The sequence below is a fragment of the Drosophila takahashii genome, chromosome 3R, assembly GCF_030179915.1.
Source record: "Drosophila takahashii strain IR98-3 E-12201 chromosome 3R, DtakHiC1v2, whole genome shotgun sequence".
Classification (NCBI taxonomy): Eukaryota; Metazoa; Arthropoda; class Insecta; order Diptera; family Drosophilidae; genus Drosophila; species Drosophila takahashii.
In genome coordinates this window covers 35,195,771-35,219,102 of record NC_091681.1, presented here as the reverse complement: position 1 = coordinate 35,219,102, position 23,332 = coordinate 35,195,771, and the positions used below count along the sequence as shown (strand labels likewise).

Below are 23,332 nucleotides of genomic sequence, written 5' to 3'. Positions count from 1 at the left end.
TATATGTGATATAGCGATTTGGTTTAAAAGTAATATAATTTTTAAAATGGTAATTTTTACCTAAAATTAGTGTATAAAAACAGTTAGAAATCAAGTTTTGGATTAAAAAAGAGTTTTTATTAAGAGAAGTACAAATAGCATTTAATTTCTTTAAGGAATCCCCCTACTAGGTTCCAGTCCCCGCTATACCCACCCCAGCTCCGAACCGTGGTTCGCACCCCCACTAACGCCCAAAGGTGAGATTTACCCGATAACCGTCAACGGTCACACGGCAGCGAGCGGTTGTTGTTGTTGTTGTGGTGTGGGTGTTTCGTCGGCGTGTTCGCGTTTTTTTCGCTCCGCTAAAAACCGATTTTGCTACCAATTCCCTGGCCAAAAAGCGCATTTAATTAAGCCAAATTCAACACATTGCAAAGGCAACCTCAAAAGTGTTTCGGCGTTCGAAAAAAAAACAACCGTTACAAAGTGTGAAAAGCGAAAATCAATAGCAAAGCAAAGTAAATAAAAGAGTGCATACGAATGGGAGTGCAAAAGGAAGAACGAAATGCAAGTGCGTGTTAACAAATAAGAAAAAGGAAGCCGAAAAGGAAGCGAATGAAGATAAGAAGTAAAAAGTGCAACGAAAAACGAGACAAACAAAAGAGCTGCAGCAAATAAATAAGAAAAAAATTTCTACGTGACGCGAAATTAAATGCGCTCTCTCCTTCTCTCTCCCACTCTCGCCCCGTCTCTTTCCCCCGCGCTCTTTGTGGAAATTTGAAACAAACAGGGTCAAAATAAACACAAAAAAAACACGTCGAAGATATATATAAAAAAAAATTCTAGGTAATTCCTACCTTCCGTTTTTTTTTATTTCGCGGTTAACGCGCGTGATTCATAAACTCGTATTTAAGATACAACAAGAAAGCGAAGAAAATACTGCCGTGCATTGAACCTGCTGAAAACGCTGGCCACCAAGTAATCAGTTAACAACATGGACAACAACAGTAAGTTTTACACTCCTGCAGTTTTGATACCCTCTCAAAAATGGGTTTTATGATAAAAGGGAGTCTTAACTAAAAGATCTGTAGATATTAGCAGAATATTTCTTTTGTAATACCCTTAAAAAGTTGGATACTTTAATTTTGGGGACACATATTATAGAAATTTTATTTACTAGGTTTATAGATTCTGATAGAAACACAATGATTATAATTTTAGGATAGCTAAACTCATTTAAAACATAAAAATCTTTTTTTTATTTAGTTTTACAATTTTTTATAGGATATCAGAAGTATCATAAAAGACATTGTACTAAAGGAACAATAAGAAAAAGTGAATACATAAAATATGATCTACTTTTTAAAAATGTTTGTCTATTATACCAAATCATTATCCTATTACAAGACATCAAAAACATTTCCAAACTGTTCTTAAAACTTAAAGGGTATTTTAAGACTCAACCACCCGAAAACTCCCATTCCTTGCCCGTTTTTGTTGTTGTATTTTTCCTAGTTTTTAGGGGTGGGTCCGCCTATTTTCGCCGTCTGCCTTTTGTTCACCATATTCGCATTTTGTGCGCCCGAAAATCGCTTCTTGTTTTTGTTGCTTTTCGGGGTGGGTGTGTCATCTTAACCCAAGGACACATGGATTTTTCTTTTGTTTTCCTTTCTGACTCGAATTTAAATCAAATCCCCGTGGCTGACTAACGGTTCTTCGGTTAAAGCCCGGTTGTTGTTTATTTTCACACCTTTAACGACCACGATTTTTACAGCAATAAACCAAAAGTTGGCTAACAAACACATGTAGTAAAGGTTAAAATATAAAAACAAACCGGTTTTAGAGGCTGGCCGAAGAAAAGGTCTTTTAAATGAGAATTTCTGCGTTTTTGATGATTTCATGTTGCCATCAATTTCATTTTCGCTGCCCGGCACTTAACCCCCTGAAAACTTTTCAAATTCACAATGGGAACTGGAGAACAAATGTTCTGCGATGCAAATTAGTGGAAATTTTCTCTCTGCCTCTCTTTCGGGTCAGCTAAAAAAAAAAGCTATGATTCAGGGCGAAATCCGATGAAAATATTGCGGTTTCTAACATTTTAATTAACTCTTTTGTAAGCAACTTTGAATGAAGGCTAATTAAGTCTTTTTGGTTATAAAATAAAAATCCATCTCTTTTGTTGCGTCAAATAGGGAGTTTTTACTTGGTTTTAAAAATAGAAATAAATAAAATTTTATACATTCCTTGGATTATTTTGCAAATTATTGAGTTCTAAAAATTCATAAAAATATTTCATGAACCACTTTCTTATCAACTGTGTTTTGTTACTCTAAATTTCAAATTGCGAAATCACTCCACTGATTATTTAATACCACATATTTGGCATTTCAATTTGATAGTACTTGTTAATAGGATATTTATTAAAGTAACCTTGAATTTGGTTGCAAAACAAAGCCTAAATATAGAAGATTAGTTTACATTCTTTTTGCTTCTTATATTTTTCAAGCTTTTTATAGATTTTTCCTAACAATCAGTTCAAAAGCCGACCCTTTTCTGACCCTTTGGCTACTGTTCAGTGCTCTACAAAGAGATAATCCGGGATCGAGAGGAACTCTGTGCCGGACAATATTAATAAATCTTAATGTGCATTTCAACCTTGTTATGTTATGGCTTCTTTATGAACAGAACCCAAGATTGTGGAGCCATCGCCTTTGTATATATATTTTTTTTCTGCTTTTTCCCGATGTTGCCGGCTGATAATGGAAGCTGATTGAAAGACCCCTCCTTAAAAAAAATATGCACCGCACCCGCAGCAGTTTTTACTGATGATTTCTTTTGATGAACAATTTCCATGGGACTTCAGACAGACAATGGAAGAGGCCAGCTCTCTATATACACAAATATACCTACATTTACTACATTTGCATCCCAAACAAAGCTGCTTTCTTCCGCTTGTGTTTAAGTGATTCCGACTGGCGTTTATGTAACGCCAACACAAAAAACACTGAAAAACAGGCAACAATGGCAATCAATGGTCAACACAAATGAATCGCAAAATGAAAACATTTTATCAGATTTCTTATTTGCCATACATTTTGCTTGGCTTTTTATCTTATCATATTCATATCTAGGGGGCTGCAAACACTCCTTATACGACGAAGCTTTCCTGACAATTTAATAAATTGCCTTTGGCACGCCTGGATTTTTTTCTGGAATTGACTTTTGCGTGGGTGGCGGAATGGGTTAATCAAGAACTCGCGGGGACCACGCCCTCAGTTGGCCCATTACCATTAGCCACTTCTTATAAAACTCTTTCTCTGCCTATAATCCCCTCATATTTCTTCATTTTGTAAGACCTGATGGATCGCTTTATGAGTCACATTCAATTCGCGGAATTGCCAACGAATTAAGGGCATGCGTTCGGCGATGGGGGAATACTCTATCTATAAAAGGAGTGAGTCATTAAAGGTGAATTTCTGTCGGTCCCTAGTGTTACAAATTAAAGAAAAGATTAATTAATTCATTTGAAATAAATGTAAATTTTAGAAGTTTATAAATCTTTTTAAATGTTTGTCATTACTAATAGATTTTAAATTTTTGTAACACTTAAAATAAGTAATTTAACTAATTTTAGATCACAACTGTTTTCAAATCTCTTATAAAGGTGTCTAAAAGTATGCAACTATTTTTTGTACAACCCAATATGATTTTAAAAATCCTCTTGACAGTTTATTGCGAATTTATTTAGGGATTTTAAGAGGAATCTTATATCACTAAAAAGTTAACTTTCCCTCGAAATGCTAATAATAAAAATTGCGAATTATAACCGCCGGATATGCCCCGGCAAAAGCGTGAATGTACAATGTAAAACAAAAAAATGGCAAAGAACATTCAATTTTGTTTTCAATTATTTTTCGTTTGCATTTCGTCGCCGGCGAAGCGAACAGAACCGCTTTATTGATATGCAAATAATTTACTTTTCGCAGCTTATTTTTGTTGCTGGTCGAGTGCATTCAACAGTTGTGACTTTCTGGTGACTCAGCCTCGAATTCGAATGGCAAAATTGTATTTTAGCTTGCTTTTTCGCCTACCCGCCTATCTTATCGCGATTCCTCAGACTTTTGCTGCTCCGGCTTATCAAAAAAAGAGGGTAGGGAAATAAATAGAAAATTAGAGATATGAGTTCTCTCGCTCAGTCTGCGATCTATAATATGTATGTATGCTTCCGTCCCTGACAAGGGACTCTATAAAAAAAAGTATGCCAAGTTTATTTAATGTTTGTTCTCCGATCTAGAAATCAACTTGAATTGCCCTGCGCCTCTTTTCGTTTATCTTTATGTTTGGAGGAAAAATATGCGGGTCCCCTCATCGGGTAAACTATATGGCATTCCATATCAATGAACTGATAAGACCTGAATGAACCCCAAGGCCTCGCTTCTAATGGCTCTTCGCGGAGATTAAGTGCAGTGGATTCCAAAGAATTCTAAGGTCTTTACTTTGTTTACTTGTGTTGACTGTTCTTCATAATAATAAACCTCACAGAAAAAATCGATATGAAATAGGGTAATTTCTACCTTATTAAAGTCAAATTTATGTTCAAACATCAAAATAAAATTTTTAAAAATACTGTTTTTAAATACTAAATTTAGTATTTTTTTGAATATTGAAATATTGTAAAATAAGATAAACATAATCTTTATTCATATCAAAATGATAGTATGACATTTTTTTAAGAACATGTTGATCTTTGTTTTTCATCGATACATTAAAGAAATGTTTTGTACTTTCTTTTACATTATACAATCTTGTATTTCATAAACGGAAATCATTTGATTAATATTTCTTCATTTCTCAATCATTAGTAACCTTAACCCCTCGGAAAAGCCGCTTTAATCAGCTGGACTCTCTTGACCTCCAGATGCACATTTGTATTTTATTTTCCCCATTTCATTTGGCTAATGCACAACTCATCAGCTGCAATTGCTGATGGATGGTTTGAATGGGATGACTGCTCCTAAACACTTTCCATCGTAAACTCTTTGGAATTAAGCAGCGATCGCCGCAACATATTGCCACTCAAATCACATGGGCGTAGAGGGGGGAAAAACTTGGCAAAGGCGGTGAGGGGTTGGGGAAAGGCTTTTCAATTGAAACTTGCGTTTGGTCAGCTTTTCCATGCTTCGTTTGCCATCGGCTAGCTGTGCCGTATTCAATTGAAATGGAAATGCATTCAAATGATGGTCAAGGGTGAAGTGGTTTCCCGTCTAAGAGGGTTTACACTTGAAAATCATTTTTAAAGCTGTTGTTTTCTTTATAAAAATGTTTAAGGTATTCTTTTTACATAATTTTTAACATTAATAGTTAAGGAAATAATCCAAGTGTCTTTATCAAGGTAATGTGATTAGAGAGGATACACTGAAAGAAATTAAGAATGCTGCTAAAGGTTTTTTTTATTAATAACTTCGTTTTTAAAGATATTTATTGTTGCAGTAAAAAATGATTTGATGATTGATTTACAAATGTGAATTTTTCATATGGGTTTTTTGTGGATTCCCCCTTTTATTTAATCTGGATATTTTTCCGGTGTTTCCAAATGGTCACGCGTGTCAATGACGACACCTTCGGCCATGACTTAATCGAACCCAAAATGTGAATGCCAGCCATTGTTTATCGCTCTGCAGTTATTCGTTCCATTGATAAGGGTCGTCCCCCTGACTTATCAGTAAAGTTAAAGCCCTCTTAACAGTGATTCATAAAATGTCAATTTGTGTAGAGTTTAGTACATGTGGCCCTCATAATTACTCTTGTCTGTGGTTATTTTTCTTCGTGTTAATTAAAACCAATTGAAATGCAGCTCATTTGGCGACAAAAGAATTAGTTTAGTGCCTCTGTTTTCTTTTTTCACACGCAATCTGCGGCCTTGAACTTGAGCAATTGCTTTTATTTCAGTTTTTTTCAAGGGCCAGCAAAAGCTCATAAGTCAAGGTCACCTGGGTGGGCTGGGTTCATCAAGGATGTGCTTGTGTGTGAGTGTTTGTTTGTTTTTTGCGGACGACAAGGCAGAAAAAGGAAAAATTGACTTTTGACTCCTGAGGCCTGACATTTTTGTCGTTTTCTCGTGTGCTCTGGAATTGATTTTGGAACTTAGAACCTGACCTGCATACGAAATAATTATAATAAGGGTTGGTAACTGGCCTAAGACCTTTACAAAAAATGTAAAGCAGCTGCTCAAAAATGGATTTCTTTATGGGAAGTCATGCACGATTTTTATGCATTGATTTAAAGATTTATGATGATTTTTGAAGCGAAATTGAAAAGTTTGAAAAGCGAGCATCTATAAAATATTAATGAGTTCTGTTAAGTTATTTTATAAATATTCACATTACAATTTTTAGTTTTTTTTAGAGAGAGTAAGAAAATTTGCTGTTAATATGTTATAATATTTAAATATGAAATAAATGACTTAATTTAAAATAAGTATTTGTATTTATTTACAATCGAAAATATATTATCTTATTTGTTGAACAATTTTCAAACTAAACAATTATTTGATATCAGTTTCCTTTTGTTCTTCTGACCTATTTAGAGAGCTGATTAAGTTCCAAATCAAATATTTCCCTATAATTATCCAACGCTTCCGTGTCTGCCTTATGGCACTTAAACTCCCCATGTTGGCCCAAATAGAACCAATAAAAGTTTTAACCGGGTCAAGCCAGTTTCCAGTTGGAAGCCCGCCCCCAAAGGAAAACCGGCAGTCAGACAGGTCAGCCCCATTAACTCACTATATCTGCAGTGAACTCACTAACTGAACCAACGCAGCACTCACTTATGCATGTGGATGGATGGATAACCCCTTCTTTGGCTTCTCCCCTTTTGGAAACCTCTGAAAACCTCGGGGACTTGCATATTTAAAAGTCGAACTCACGCAAAGGCAATTTACCGTTTACGGTTCATGGCATATCCCCCACCGCCAACATCGCACCTTTGGAATAAATGCACGGAGAAAAAATATATGTTTCGTTTGATAAAAATTAAGAGTCAGAAAACAATAATGTAGTTACAATATTTAAATAAATTTTTATATGACCAAATCCCATTTATATTTTTTAATTTTTTTAATTTATTGTATAGTTATATCTAATTTTTATACCCTTGCAGAGGGTATTATGATTTCAGTCAGAAGTTTGCAACGCAGTGAAGGAGACGTTTCCGACCCCATAAAGTATATATATTCTTGATCAGCATCACTAGACGAGTCGATCTAGCCATGTCCGTCTGTCCGTCTGTCCGTCTGTCCGTCTGACCGTCTGTCCGTCTGTCCGTCTGTCTGTTTCTACGCAAACTAGTCTCTCAGTTTTTGAGCTATCGGGATGAAACTTTCCCAAAAGTCTTCTTTCTATTGCAGGTAGTATATATGTCGGAGCCGACCGGATCGGACAACTATATCTTATAGCTCCCATAGGAACAATCGGAAAAAAAAAACTTTAAAAAATTCTAACTTCGGTGTTTTTTGAAATATTACCTTCTACTTTTGGGAATGTTATTTTTTAAATATATCTGAATTTCGAATTAATTATTTAAAAAATCGGACTACTATATCATATAGCTGCCATAGGAACGATCGGAAAATTAATGGAAAAGTAATAGGAAATAAATTTTAGCTTCTTTGGATTTTATTGTATTATCTTCTACTCTAGGATATGACTCTTTTTAAATATTTCCGAATTTCAATTTTAATTTAATCAAAATCGGACGACTATATCATATAGCTGCCATAGGAACGATCGGAAAATTAATGGAAAAGTAATAGGAAATAAATTCTAGCTTCTTTGGTTTTTATTGTATTATCTTCTACTCTAGGATATGACTCTTTTTAAATATTTTCGAATTTCAATTTTAATTTGATCAAAATCGGACGACTATATCATATAGCTGCCATAGGAACGATCGGAAAATTAATGAGAAATATTAGAAAATTGAACATTTTTGCGATTTGTTAATTAATAGGAATGATCTGCAAGGGTATATAAGCTTCGGCTGGCCGAAGCTAGCTTCCTTTCTTGTTTTCTCTGTATCAGAGGCCAAACGGAGCAAAACCGAAATTCAAAGGCAGCCAAAACCGATAGTTAAACCAATTAGCATGTTCTTGTTTGCTCACCTCAAAGGGGGATGGGTTGGGGCAGGGGCAGAGGGGTGGTGTTGGCTTTATGGGGAGGCGGTGGGGGTGTTGTTTGTTGGAGGTGTTTGTTTTGAACGGAACTTTGGGACTTTTGCCGCACCCTTGGCCACCAGCAAATAAATGCAGCTGCTCAACTGAACCGGTTACAGGTTATATTTCACATGTTTCATGCAGATCTTACCCGTTTTAGTAATCTTTGGGATGCATCAGTTGAACTTTGTTTAAATGGGGGAGAATGCAGATGAGAGGGGAGAAGCTACAATTTTGTTTTTGTATTATAATGAAAATTGTAGGGGTACCCACATTTTGGATTGTATGAGAAGTATATGTAATTTATAAAAATGTTTATTATGCGGTGTTAAGGTGTGATTTAAAGGTAGGGTAAAGCAGAGTTTTTGATAGGTCTTTTTGGATTGCAACCTTTTGATCATATTTTAGAGTATGATTAAATCCCATTTTCTGCTCTTCAAAAAACCCCTCACACCTCAACCTGTTTTCGCGCCATATTTTTAACTATCCAGTAACCGATTTGCATATCTTTATGGCGGACATGATGTGCTGTTTGACATTGGGGGAAGCTGACTTCACAACAAAACCCGATATCGCAATGATCGGATTTACGACAATGTTACAAAGCAAAAAAAAAAAATACAAAATAAACAGAAAAACACCCACAAGTCCATGACGATCAACACGCCCTCTGGCGGCGGTACTTGGCGGCTGTGGCTGTCATGCGATTTTCTCCGCTTTTGACACATTTACACATTTGGTTTTCCCATTCGGCATTCGGCTCTTTCATCAGGCTGTTGTTCACACGACTCTGCAGCGCGTTTCCTCGCTTTCCACCACTTGGCGCCCGATTTTCACCATTTTCTGTACACAGAAAAAAATAATGATCAGTGGGAATTTTTTATTCGATTAATAAATATTTATTACTCGGTTTATTCATCTGATTGTTTTATACAAAAATATTTTGTATCATCCAATTATATCATGTTAGATGGCTTTAATTTTTTTCTGTGTAGCTTTCCCAGACGCGGCTCATTTCGCAGCTGCATACCGCCCATTCTAGGCCCTCTTTCAACACTCTCCCTCCATTCTTTCCACTCATTCAGCGCGCTTTGCGGTCGCTTATTATTGTTATTCAAGCGTACCCAGCATATGAGCGAAAAACAAAGAGAAAAGCGTCGGCAAATCGCCAGAGAGGAAGATGAAAAAGTTTGAAAAACAAAAACCGCATTAAAGGTTCATTTGGCTGTCGCTTTGTTTGCCTTTTACAATAGCGTAGGTTAAACAGTGTGGCTAAGGCACTCACGAACTCAGATACTTGGCCATTCAGATACAAAGATACTCGGATGCCAAGATAGGAACGGGCCAGTCTGCCGCTGCCGTTGGCCTAGATACAAATTGGCACTTGGCGGCGATGCAAGCGTGACACGGATGTGTTGTTAATAAAATACTTATTCTGAAACAAAACTTAATTTAACTTTAAAATATATCAATTTATTAATTCACATTTTAATAAGTGGTTTTTTATTACGTTTTATTGTATTTAATTTATTAATTCTTATGTAGATCAATTAATTTAATGTGAAGTTTTACAAAAATGTATATTATTTAATTTCTTTTCATATTGTAAGATTTTTAAATTATTATCCCTTGACACATTTTAAAAATCGGACAAGTTATGAAAAAAAAGGGAAATGACCGCTAGGTGGAGCCAGTAGCTTTGACGACTGCATATCTCGGAGTACTGGACTTAAGCGTTCTTTGTTCTTTTTTTTTTGGTGTTTTACCATTAATCAGATTAATCACATTTAAGCTTAGTATTTAAATCGCTGATATTGCATCAGAAATTCACGATCTAAGTGTCATCGCCAGCTGTCTTTTGTTTTTCAAGCTTTTCTCTAAAGACTTTGATGGTTCCGTCTGTCTGTTTGTCCATTTGTTGTTATTGCGTTGCTTTGGCTTTTCCTGCAGCACTTTTGCCACTTCATCGCCGGATCTCAATCTCAATCTCGATCTCAGACTGGAAATGAAACTACTGCGATTGCGACTTTAACTGGAGTGAAATTATTACTTTACGCTCTTGACGAAACTGCTTTGGTTTTCGATTGGCAGCCCCACTTCAATGTTGGTGGCCCCATCTCCCCTCGAAAACCCCTCCGAAAATCCCCTGTCATCAAAAGAAATGTTAAGAGCTAAATCGAAACGAGCGGAAAATGGAAAGCACTTCGAGACGCTTTAATGCCATCAAGCGATCAACTTCAATGGCTGATTTTACACCCATTAAACGTTGGCTAACCAATGACAATTTCTTCAATTTTCCTTCGCACATTACCCATCAAGTTCTGATGAATTGGTATTTGATAAAGAATTCCTCTCCATAAAACTGACCCATATAAGAGTGTTGATCCAAACGACATCACGTAGCCTAGGAATTTATTATTATGCTGTTTGTTTATTTGTGGCCCCCTTCGTTTTCGTTTTTTCTCTTTTTCCCATCCTAAGCCAATAAGTGTTTCGAATGTATTCAAGTTCCCTGAAGAGGCCTCCATACTCTTTCTATTTAATAAACAACGTTGTTTTCCGTGAGGGTATTTCCATCACTCATATGTACAAGCCATCAAAAATTAGACACGGCATCCAAACACTGGAAAGAAACAAGAAATAAATAAAAAACTGAGTCAATCGTGCGGGGGCAGCAACCTCCAAAGCCAAATAAGTTCAACGTTGTGGCTATTTAAATTTATAATTTACATTTTCAAGCTGTCGCCTTCTGCGACTCGGCGTAAATATAGTTTATAATGCTGGCTTTTAATAAAATGTCAGTCAGTCATGGTCTCATTGTTTTTAACATGCGTCATGACAAATTGTTCATATTATTCTGTTCGGGATGCTTAAAGCAGATGCTGATTAAGAAGTGTGTTTATGGGAAGCCTCTAACGACTAGTTTTACGGAAATTGAAAGTTCGTGCTCAAAGTTAATGGCTTTGCAATAAAAAGCTTTGGAAAAGAAGTGGTTGTGCTTGATGATGCTTAAAGATTTTATTGAAATGCTGAACATGGATAATCTGGGAAGTAAACTTTAAAATTTAATCGGGAGTGGATAGTTCTTTTCATAAGATTTGGCCACTTTCCATAATTTTTAGCTTATGTTTTTTAAAAATATTAGTTTATAATTTAATTAAAATTCATTTAGCTTTCTTGCATTACTTATTTATAATCTGAAAAAATGTATTTATTTTGTAAATATATTTTACAACAATATTTGGATTTCATTTAAGTAACATTCTTCTACGAGTTTCTTATTGTTTATTAAGGGTTTTTTTCTGTTCCTAAGATTACTCATGAATATTATTTCGCCCTCTGATAATCATAGAGTGGCACTGGATGACTCCATTTAAGCTGAGATTGAAACTTATCGTCCGGGAATAATCAGTTATGCCGGAGTGCCAAGTACTCAGTGACCCATATACGACAGATTGTTTGATTGATGGATGTGGATGTCGATGTGGAGATGGAGTCCCAAAACACGATCCGTGATTTGTCATCGCCCACGACATAAATTGTTATTCCCGTTCCGTATATGGAGTGTCATGTAACTTTTACTTTTTCAGCGGCTTCGGCAAACCAAAAGCGGGAAAAACAAAATACAAATGTCACGTTTCAGAAGGGGCCGAGTGTATATATAGATGGGTATTAGAGTAGGTTAAACGTTGCGCAACCCGATACTATTGTAAATATTTGCACAAACATGTCATGTTTGTATGCCATAATTGGGTAACTCATTTTGCGACTAACTTCTGATATCTCTTTAAAATTACTTAGCAATATTGGAAATATTATTGTTGAAGTAATTTATTATTTTTTATAAATATGTCTTAATTAAAAGAAATGGTATTCTAGGTAATATTTATTGCCAAGTTATGGGGATGTCATAAATTTATAAAGCCCAAAGCTTAAGAAATAAACTAGAACTTTTGTGTAAGGATTTAAGTAATCCTTTGTTAATAGAAAATGATGTTAGTTGCTAAAAAGTGTAATATTATATTAAGAGTTAAGAATTTAAAAAAATTAAATATTAAGAAAATTCCATTTTGTATTTATTTAATATTGTTTCAATATAATTAATCCTGTATTATTTTTCTTCTTTCAGTCTGTGCAATAGTCGAATACGAATATGCGGCCAAGGAGCCGGACGAGCTGGATCTCCAGAAAGGTGCCATTATCCATCGGATCAAGCAGATGCCCGGCGGCTGGTGGCAGGGCACTTTGAAGTCCTCCGGGACTACGGGCATGTTTCCGGACAACTTTGTCCGTGTGCTGGAGTCCGGAATCAGCAGTAATGGCAACGGGACCACTGGGAGTGGCGACCATATCGACGAGGCAACAGCTGTGCAACTGAGGTTTGTCCATTTCGCCCACTTTTGAATGACGCAATTTACTGAATTTACATTTTGTTCCTCCCGAAAATTCAGGGACAAATCCGCGACATCGAATCGCCGCTGCAAAGTCATCTACAGTTACACACAAGTCAACGACGACGAACTGACGCTCGCCGTGGGTGATGTCATTGAATTCCTAGGGGAGGTGCGTATACGCAGGGTCAACGGGGGGTTTGAGGGGGTTTGCTACCCCCATTTAACCTATTGGGCCAATAGAAATTGAATTTCGTTCTGCACTGCGAGAGAGTTTGTTATAATTACTCATTTATACGAAAGTGTTTAAGCTTTCATAGTTTTTAAAATATAATATTCCTTATAAGGAGATATTTAAATTTCAAAGAAAGAAACCAAAAATATTATCTCTATTTCTTTATTTAATTTTATTTTATTGTTTTTTAATGCGACATTGTTTGAAAATAAAATTAAACAAGAGAGAACGCTATAGTCGGGTGCCCCGACTATCAGATACCCGTTACTCAGCTAAAGGGAGTACGAAGGAGATGGAGAAAAACTTTGATCCGCCGTAACTTTTTAACGAATGGTCCGATTTAAAAAATTTCTTCTACATTTCGATAGGTATTGATAAACACAATAACACTGCATTTTTACTTTTCCAAAATATTGAAATTTGTAAAATCGTATATAAGCGATTGTGGGCGTTAGAGGGGGCGTGGCACCCTTTTGAAACAAACTTGCGCTGCGTAGGAACTCCTAGAATCTGCATGCAAAATGTCAATCTTCTAGCTTTTATAGTTTCCGAGATCTCAGCGTTCATACAGACAGACAGACAGACAGACAGACAGACAGACAGACAGACAGACAGACAGACAGACAGACAGACGGACAGACAGACGGACAGACGGACATGGCTAGATCGACTCGGCTAGTGACCCTGATCAAGAATATATATACTTTATGGGGTCGGAAACGCTTCCTTCTACCTGTTACATACTTTTGCACGAATCTAATATACCCTTTTACTCTACGAGTAACGGGTATAAAAATAATATATATACACCATGAATAATACAAAGTTTCGAAATTCTAAACCACACTGAGGAAAGATAAGAATAAAGAAACCCCTCGATTCCAAGCTAAGTTTAATTATCAGGAAAATAAAATGATCTATTATTGAAATTATATTTAGTTTTCAGAGAATTATTTTTATTTTATTAAAATTCGAAAATTGGAAAATAGAATCGAATATATAATATTATTTTTAATTAGTAATACCAAACGAGACACTTGATATCCCTCTATTTTTGAATACCCCTAGAACCTTCTCGATTTTCTCGCAGTGCAGTACATTCGGTTTCAGTCTGTTCATTTCACTCATTGCTGTTCCACTCTGTTTTCTCATTTAGGTCGAGGAAGGCTGGTGGCGCGGTCGTCTGCGCAGCAAAGTCGGCGTCTTCCCATCGAACTTTGTGCAACATATCGAGCCGTCTCCCATTTTGGCCTCCAAACGGCCACCGACAATTGGCGCCACCGTGACCACATCGTCGCTGACGTCCAAGGCGGCGAATGTTGCGAATGTGGCAGCCACATCCACAGTTTCAACTGGAGGAGGAGGAACCTCTGGCACCACTGGCACAACCAACAACTCAACAGCCAAGCAGGCAACCAAGAGCAGAGTAAATACTGCAGGATCTTCAGCTCCAGCGGAAACAGCGGCCATAGTTTCGGGATCGGTATCAGGATCTGGAGCAGCATCTGCAGCACCTGCAGTAGTTCCAATGCTGCCACCCAAACCACAGCGGGAATTCTGCCGGGTGGAGTTCCCCTACGCCCCGCAAAACGATGATGAACTGGAGCTTAAAGTGGACGACATAATCACAGTGATCACCACGGAATTGCCCGATAAAGGCTGGTGGAAAGGAGAAATCCGCGGAAAAGTGGGCGTTTTTCCCGATAACTTTGTGAAAATGCTGGCACCCTCGGAAGGTGAGTTTTCACTGGATTTCCCTCTCAATATTGCATTTATTTCGCTTTTGATTTCGGTCTGTCAAGTTTGTTGTCATCAACTCTCATCAATGCATTTCTCCCCCCAACTTAATTGGAGGCAATTTTCCAAACGCATCGGCTCTTAAAACTCAAGTCGTTAGACTTCCAAATTGCTGTCGTGACGTAGAGAGCGCGGGGATCAAAGTCAATAAACGTTTGTTTGGTAATTGAATTAATTAAAAGAAAAGACATAAGCCGCACCCCACAACCTCCCCGCCGATATCCTCAACTCGCTGCATATCTCTTGGATCGTTAGTTTTTCATCGTCTGTGGAAAATTTGTAGATGACTTAATTGCCGCTGGCGAATATGAATCAGATATCTTTTATCACCGCTGCGTAATGCACTTGAATTTAACAAGGGATTTGTGTGCGAAGCTTTTTATAGGCGCGCCATAAATTGGCTGAATAATGGTTGATTTTAAAGACTCTTAACAAGCTTTTTTTTATTGTTAGCGTATATCAAGGCTGTTTTAATGTGCACATTTTAGTATCGCTTTTTACTAGTGGGAATTGTGATCATTAACATAAAATAATGTATATATTTACAACTATTTTAGAAAAAACTCTTGGGGTGTACTCATGAATTTAAGAACTTGGAGTTTGTATATAGTATAAGGTATATCATATCATCAAAAAATATAGCTATTTTTAACAGAGAGAAGATTCACAACAATGTTATTTTTCATAGAGATATAAAATGTATTTATTATATTACCTTGCCAGATGGCTTTTCACATTTGATACGATTTAATAGCAGACACCATTGACATCCAACGACAGTAGCTAATGGGATAAAGTTTTAGATACGCATAGTCGTATCAGTTTGATGGCTAGTTTTCCCCCATTAAAATTGCTGGCACCTCAGATACATCACATCCATTACACGCACCTCACGCACCACGCACTTTTCAATTGAACCATTCAAAAGTCTTTCGTTTAAACCACATCTTCAAGTTCGTTATTCCCAGGTTTTATGACTCTTTGATGGAAAATTTTGTTTACCATTTCTCCTATCTACTTTTATGTACCCACTCACATATTTTATATATTCCGATGCCAAAGTCTCATTGGTCTTTCTCTCTGTAATTTTTCCACAACACTTTTCTCTTCCTATCTACTCCCCGTTTTTTTATTCTACTTGTACTTCTCTCTTTCTACTACGATTTCCTACGAATTTTGGGTGTTTTTAATAAATAAAACTGCAAACTACAAAAAACACTACTGTAACACACAAAACACAATAACATGGTGCAAAAGCAACAGCAGCTCCACCAGTGCCACGCCCACGAACCCGTGCCAGGGGCGCAATGGGTGCCGGATTTGGGTCCGGAATGGGACCCGACGTTATAGACGGGGTCCGTATTCCACGGCGGACGCAGCGAGGCGGCTCTTTCGAGTTCTTGGGCGCGCGTATGGCCAGCTTTATCACCACGATTTGTATGTAAAACGAGTTTTTCCAGTAGGCAGCAAAGCAGCCGAGTGAACCCCTCCCTCCCTCCTTTCTTCCCCCGATTTTCCTCTGGGCTCTTGACTTTTCTTGTTTTTTCTTAGCAGTTTTTTTCGGCCACTTTTCATTTTCCTTTCTCTGTCGGTGCTCGGTTGGTGTGCCTCCTTGAGGCGTTTTTGATATGAAATGGAAAATTGTTCGGCTTGCAACGCCGCCCCTCTTCCTTCTTTGCTCATAATTTCTATGATTTATGTTTGGCTTAGTTGTGTACTCTATTTTATTGAAAGAGGGTATATTGATAAGCGGTTTGTAGTGGAATTAAAATAAAATGAAAAATCCAATAATTGTATATATTTTAAATATTTAAAGGCTTTCATTCAAATATTGTTATAAATCTTAAACATATTCAGCATAAACAATATGAGTTTTGAATATTATTATATAAGTAGATTTTCATTCAATTTTTTATTTAATATTATACTTTTATTCATTTATATTTATAATGTTATTTCCATTTTTTATTAGAAATAGTATTGCTAATCTGTTGTTTATTTCGTATTATATATAAAGAAATTTACTCACTATTTTAGTACTAAATATCATAATCCTGGCTGTTTAGAGGGTAAAAAATATTTGCTCCTCTTCTTCTGCTGCATTGGTTTATTTATTTGGCTTTCTTTGGGACTCGCAATGCTAGAGGAGTCTGCATCGAGAGGGTGGGCGTGGCAGGAGGGGCGGTCTTTTGAGGCAGTGCAAACCGAATAAAAGCGCTTTGTTTACGATCGGTTTTTCTTTTCAATTGGCGGTGCATGTTTATTTTTTGCCGTACGCCAATGAGTTTGTTTTGTCATTTGCATGGGTGACGACCGAAAAACTTGTTTTTTTTGTTTGCCCAGTTTTCCTCGCATTGTTTGCTTGGAAAAATCAGAGAGTTTTCCCCGCATTGCTTGCAATTTGTTGTTTGGCGAAAAGTTGAAATATTATACTTAATTAATACAAATTATTCCTCAGCATACTTTGCGGTTGCCAGCGGAATTCCAACGTTGCTGGTTTTTCAGTTTTGCGAATATTTATGCTTGGCATTTAATTTTTGCTTTGGTTTTGCTTTTGTCAACGTCGCAGTTTTTGTATTTTGTATTATTTTTTTTTCAACCAACCACCTTCGACACTTGAGCAGCAGCAACATCATTAAAATAAACAACAGTTGGCTGTAACTGGTTTTTGTGCAACCTTTTTTTTCCTCCCGATTTTACGTGGCTCTTTTGCGGTTAGCAGCTCTTTCATTTCGCTCTCTTAGCTGAACAGTCTCTTTGATCATCATCATGATCATCTTCATTAGCGGCGTTTATCTGGGATTCCCCCGCCTTTTTAGGGGCCAAGCCCCTTTTGTTTTAGTTTATCAACAAAGTTGCCAGAGAGCGAACTTACTCTCGTTAAAAAACCCAGAAAAATATCATTCCGCTCTCAACATTTTTGCTTCGTACCTTTGCCAGCGTTTTTATTTACCTTTCAGTTCGCTTTGATTTCTTGACCATTTACGTTACTGAAATATTTTTCGTCGGCGCGGCAAAAATATAAAAAAAAATAAATAGAAAGAAATAATCATTTTTCTTGGCTTTTTGTGGTGCGTGTTCTTGCGGCTTTCTTTATTACCTATCTTTACCCAGTTTGTGTGCAAATGCATTCGTCATAGTTTTTCTCCTCTGCCACATGGCAAAAGAAGTTTTCTTCATTTTCCTCAAATCAATTTGAGATGGGGGAAAAACTGTTTGGGCGCGCGCTTTTCTAATTATGGTTTGTGTGTCAGTCAGGTGTAAATTAATGATTATAATTTGCTGCGTGTCTCGGATTCAAAGTCATCATTAAGTCGCGTTCGTTGCTTAAGTCTTTCGTTTTGTCAGTGGTAATGCGTGTGTGTGTGTGCACAGCCGTTGGCAACCGAACCAAAAAACAAAAAATATCAAAAACCACAACAGCCATCATCATAATAATGACAATCACCTAACGCTCAATTACTCAATGCTAAAAAATATCAAATTCGCGCTACTTTTTTTTATTGCAAATTTCATTTTATTTTGCTCCGTTTTTTTGTCATTAAAAACAGTGAAAGTCGTTGGGCCGAGCGCTTTTCTTTTCTTTTCGACCAGCTTTATTTAGAAATTCGACCATGACAAAGCCAATTCTTTGCTTGGTTACCATAAAATCCTCTTTGGTTTCTTGGGTACATGAGTTTGTCCGTGGGAATCGAAAGATTGATGGGGTGTGTCTAAATTTGGGCATACTTGAAGCTTAAATTTTGAAGAAACAAAAAAAAAACGGTAATCAAAATTGTGAGTCTGATATTTCGATATGACATCACCAGAACAAGTGGGATTATAATTAGAGATGATTGCTGGCAGTGAATCTTTATTGGCTTCGACTGGGGGAACTGTTAAATATATTTATTTATGACTTAAAAGGTGTGCATTACATAAATGCTGTCATTTTATGGCTTCTTAAACACACACAACTTTCAAACTTACTATAAACATTGATTTTCTGACATCTATATTTTGTTAGAAAATTATTATTATTTAGCAAGAGTTTGTTAGTTCTGTTAGAAAGTAATATGTGCTTTAAAATCTGTTTTTCTACTGTAATAATTTTTTTAAGTAGCTAATTGATTATAAATATTTTTGTTAAAGCACTGTACACAGAAAAAAATTGATAGAAGATAAAATTGCTATGTGCTTGTCAAATTTATATTTTTTAAAGGTTTGTTATTTTACATTATTTGTTTAAAAAATACTAAATTCGGTATTTTTATATGATAGGATAAAATATCAAGTTGATATGTTTGAATCATTTGACATTAATATGTTTTTGTTGATATGATGTAATTATAATTGACCCTATTTCATATTAATTTTTTGACTGTGTATGTAGTCATTATCATTCAAGTTTAAAGGGCATTTCCAGTTCGTTGCCTGATCTTTAGATTGCCGTTTCCTGCTGGCTATTGCCATTTCTTTGGGTCTGACCTTTACACATTTTAAGTTTGTTACTCAATACTTTTCGTTGGCTTGAAGTCTTCTTGCTTTGCTTTGCTTTGGTTTGATTTGGCTTTTGTCATCACAACCATTTATTGGCGTTTATTTATGCCCCTTTGCAGCTAGCCGTTTGTTATTTTGGCCCGCTTTGATCCGCTCCTACGCCTCGGCTTCAAATTCAAATACAGATTCATCAGCTTCAAACTTGAGCTTCGGTTCGGCTTTCGTTTGTTTTTCTATTGTACGAGTGTTTTTTGCCCGAGATCGTTTCCACATTAGTTTTATTGACATTTGGCAACAAGTTGTCGGCGCGAAACCAGTTTCGAGTTGTTTTCTGTGCTCAGCTGTTCTGAAGCGGGATGGTTAGTCATGGACCACCTCATCCGAATACGAATTGCTGAATTGCAGTGGATAACGGCTAAAAGATACAAAAGATATTAGAAAAATAGAACTATATAACTATAAAAACAGTACGAAAAAAAACCCATAAAAGACATCATATTATTCTGAACAGCTAAAAATATAAAAAGTGTATCTAAATATAGTAAATTTACCTTGTCAATGCCTTTAAAATATTTAACATAAATGTCGGCGGTGATATAAAATGTTCTGTGTCTGTTTACTAGGGTCAAAATATATTTAAATTACTGAAGAACATATTTTTAGAATTTACTGAATACACAAACATATTTTAGAAAATCTAAAAAATTTTTCTTGGATTATTTGAGTAAATTTTTTATAAGCTTCCTTCCGTTACTCGATAAATTATAGAAATTTCCAACGTTTTCCCTTGATTGCTTTGCATTTTAAACGATTTTTACTGTTGGTAAATAAAGTTAATTGTTTGCATGTCGTTTCGCAGGTGCCAATGGTTTCTAAATATTCTAATTCCAAACTCTGTTTACCCCTTTTCCAGTTGCTCCGATCAACGAGCCACCAACCACAACCACACAGCCTCAAAATCAGAGGAAGATCAGCAACACCGCCAGCACCGCCAGCCACATGACCACAACGAACTCCAGCAACTCCAGCAGCACCACCTCGGTGACCACGCAGCAGCAGAAGGAGCAGATCGGATCCACCACCTCGAAGGTGTACATCAAGAAGACCGGGAGCAGCAGCAACAGCACCACCAGCAGCACCACCACAGCCTCGTCCTCGGCGGGTCGCAAGGAGAGCTTCGGATCCCGTGATTCCCTCAACGATATCCTGAGTGAAACGGGTCTGCCCACCGGCAATGTGGCCGCCCAAAGGAAGTCCCTGGAGAACAAGAACCTGGATCTGACCAAACCGCCGGGTGTCGGCGCCTCAGTGGTTGCCATTGGACAGCAGAGGAGCAGCACCTCCAGTGCCACCACCACCACCTCCTCCTCAGCCACCACGATATCCACCGGACTGACCTCCTCGTCGGTGAGCAAATCCATGGAGAACATGCTGGACGAGAAGGTCAAGTCGCCACCGCCGCCGGTGCTCAGCAAGAAGCCAAGCGTGCCGCTCAAGAAAACTCCCACGGGTGGGGTGCCTGTGGCCGGTGAGTACTGTACAGTAGAGCCTGACGATGCTTCGCTTAAAGGTTGAGAAAATACTTGGCAATAGTACTTGAAAGATAAAGAAAACAGCTAAAGGAAGTGCGAGGGAGATGGAAATATGCATGCACTGCTTGAATGCCATTCCGATTTAAAAAATGTCTTACATTTTGATAGCTATAAATAAACAACCATTCTGCATTTCCACTTTTCCGAAGTCTTTATAAAAATACAAAAAATGTGTGAAAGCTTATTGGGGATAAAGATATGCATCCAGAAAACGACTGCTTGCACTGCTTGAATTTTTAAATTTGAATTTGCTCATAACTTTTTAACAAATGTTTCGATTTGAAAAATTTCTTTTACATTTCGAAGACAACAAAAGTGCATTTATACTTTTCCGAAGTACTAAACACACAAAAAATCCCGTCAAAGCTTATAGAAATTTCCTTAAAAACAAAACAAAGTGAAAGGAAGTACGATAAGATTTATTGGTACCAATTTGTAAAGAATAAGGCAACAATTATAGGGTCGATGGGAAGTAGATAAGGAAAGAAAGCATTTTGACGCGTTGTAGATAAGGATTGAAAGAATTTTGCGTGTACTTATAGCCAAAGCATTTTGACAATCAATTCATAAGCGTTGCAACAAAGGCCACAGAAAGTCCGCTTAACCATGCTAACATTTCATCTTTTAACCTCAGGTAATCTTCTGGGCGGCAAGCAGAAGAAGAATCCCGAGGGCAAGCTCACCACTGCTGTGTCCCATGATTTGGCGGATGGTCTGACGGCGAGTAAGATGCTCTCAGGTGCCAATCAACTACCGGAATCCGGAGCAGCTGGCAACGTGGTGATCCGGAGGGCAGCTACCATCGCGGTGGAGGATACAGACTTCGATCGCGTGGAGCGTTCCTCGATACTTACGGATATGCGGCAGGGAAGGGTCAAAGCGCCCAAGAGACGTCCTCCATCGGCGGCTATAAACGTGCTGGGCGAGAGCAATAATAATTCCGTATACGTAAATGGCAGTGGAATGGCTGGAGGAGGAGGAAGTGCCAGTGAGCTGAGTGAAGATGGCGGTGCTGGAGGAAAAACCTCTGATGACAACTCGACGGGCGAGGAACCACAGTTGGCCAAACCGAAGCCACGCGAGTGGGAAAAGAAGAAGGCGCCCTGGATGGAGGAGCTGAAGGCCTCGCAGGTCACGCGGAAGAAGACCTCGCCCAGTGTGGAGCCCCGCGGAGCTTCGGTGGCCGAAAGGGCCTCCAAACTCTTTGCGGCCGAGCAGGCCATCAGCAGTAGCAGCAGCAGTACCACAACGAAAGTGCAATCTTCGGCGGTGACATCATCGATGTTTGTGGAGAATTCAACGACCAGCAGTTCGGTGACCACCAGCAGCACTAGCAGCACCACCACCAATGATGCCATCATGTCGCGCAGCCTGACGGCAGCGGCCAAGCAGGTCCAAGCAGTCAGCAGTGACGAGGAGACGAGAGCCACGAGGCCAAATAGTCTGGCTATACGAAATCAACGAAGTGTTTCACCTCTGGTTAAGAGCTCCAATGCCAGCAGTTCGCAGTCGCAGGAGGAGAAGGAGAAGGAAAAGGAGAAGCCCGCCTCCAACCAACTGAATAACCATCAGGATGCCAGCTCCACGAGGGTAGCCCAACTGGAGCAGCGGGTGGATAAGCTGGAGGGCCTGGTGCTCAATCAACAACGAACCATCGAGGAGCTGGTAAATGCCCTGAAATCCGAGGCCGAACGCGTCAAGATTTTAAGGAGCGAACTGGACAAATACGCGCAGTGCGTGACGCAAGTTTGAGCCTAGTTAGAATCGCCTTTTAGCTAGCCTTTTGAGTCCTTGATTTTTTAAAGCGTGTGCTGAACAACTCTACAATATACATACAACATACCCAGGCCTAAAAACGTAGAACGTAGTAGAGTAGTAGAGACCGAACCCAAGACAATCCCAAATATCTGTACTCTGTGTTCTGTACTTATATATACACCAGAATGATCTACCCAAAACCGCTAGCGATCAATCGTTTTTGCATGCCAAAACCGTTTCGTTTCTCGCTGTAATACCTTGTATTCCCAACCAACCCCTGTATATCTGATAATTTCGATAAGTATTTTTTATACACTCGTACATTCCGAAAAGCTAAAGAGTGTGATTTATTTTAGCTGCTTTCGATTGCGACTTGTTTTGTTTATACGATTTATGATTATTTTTTAAAGATGTATTAAAGTTATGAGTAAACTGTACTATAAACTATATCCTAAACGTGAGAGAGAAATATACAAAGTGCGATGGAGTTTATAACGATGATGATGATGATGCCTAAAACTTAAGCAATACCAATAAATAATGCAAATAAATACTTCAATGTTTTCTGAATGTTTTTCATTTTCTTATTTCGATGTGATTATGTTTTTCTAATTGTTTTCGAAATGACTGATATAGATAGATAGCGATAGAGAATCAACATATCTAAGCCCGGATAATAAACTAACCTTTCTGATACAATCTCTTTTTTAAAACAGCAAGCAAACGCGTCGCGGGAAATTCGACAATTGGATGTTCTAATTGATCTGCGGACATCGCCGTCAGATCAAAACGTCTATATAAATTGTAATCTGCTAGAGATTTATTACCCACAGACCCGCTTGTACAAAATATTACCTTTTCTTTTGTGATAAGCCTCTGCATAACCAGCTAT

General features: G+C 37.7%; 1 protein-coding gene across 2 annotated transcripts; it reads left to right on the top strand.

The window, feature by feature from the left end:
- The first annotated feature begins 299 nt into the window (after positions 1-299).
- Positions 300-23,010, top strand: cindr (CIN85 and CD2AP related). 2 transcript variants are annotated; one of them, XM_017145064.3, is made up of 6 exons: positions 300-986; positions 12,318-12,567; positions 12,640-12,751; positions 13,971-14,550; positions 20,004-20,618; positions 21,317-23,010. In XM_017145064.3, the coding sequence occupies exons 1-6, from the start codon at positions 974-976 to the stop codon at positions 22,432-22,434; spliced, it is 2,688 nt and encodes an 895-aa protein (XP_017000553.2). In that variant the 5' UTR covers positions 300-973; the 3' UTR covers positions 22,435-23,010. The 2 variants fall into 2 exon arrangements, with proteins under 2 accessions (XP_017000553.2, XP_017000554.2); XM_017145065.3 differs by lacking the exons at positions 300-986; positions 12,318-12,567; positions 12,640-12,751; positions 13,971-14,550 and adding an exon at positions 17,570-17,682.
- Positions 23,011-23,332: the final 322 nt, after the last annotated feature.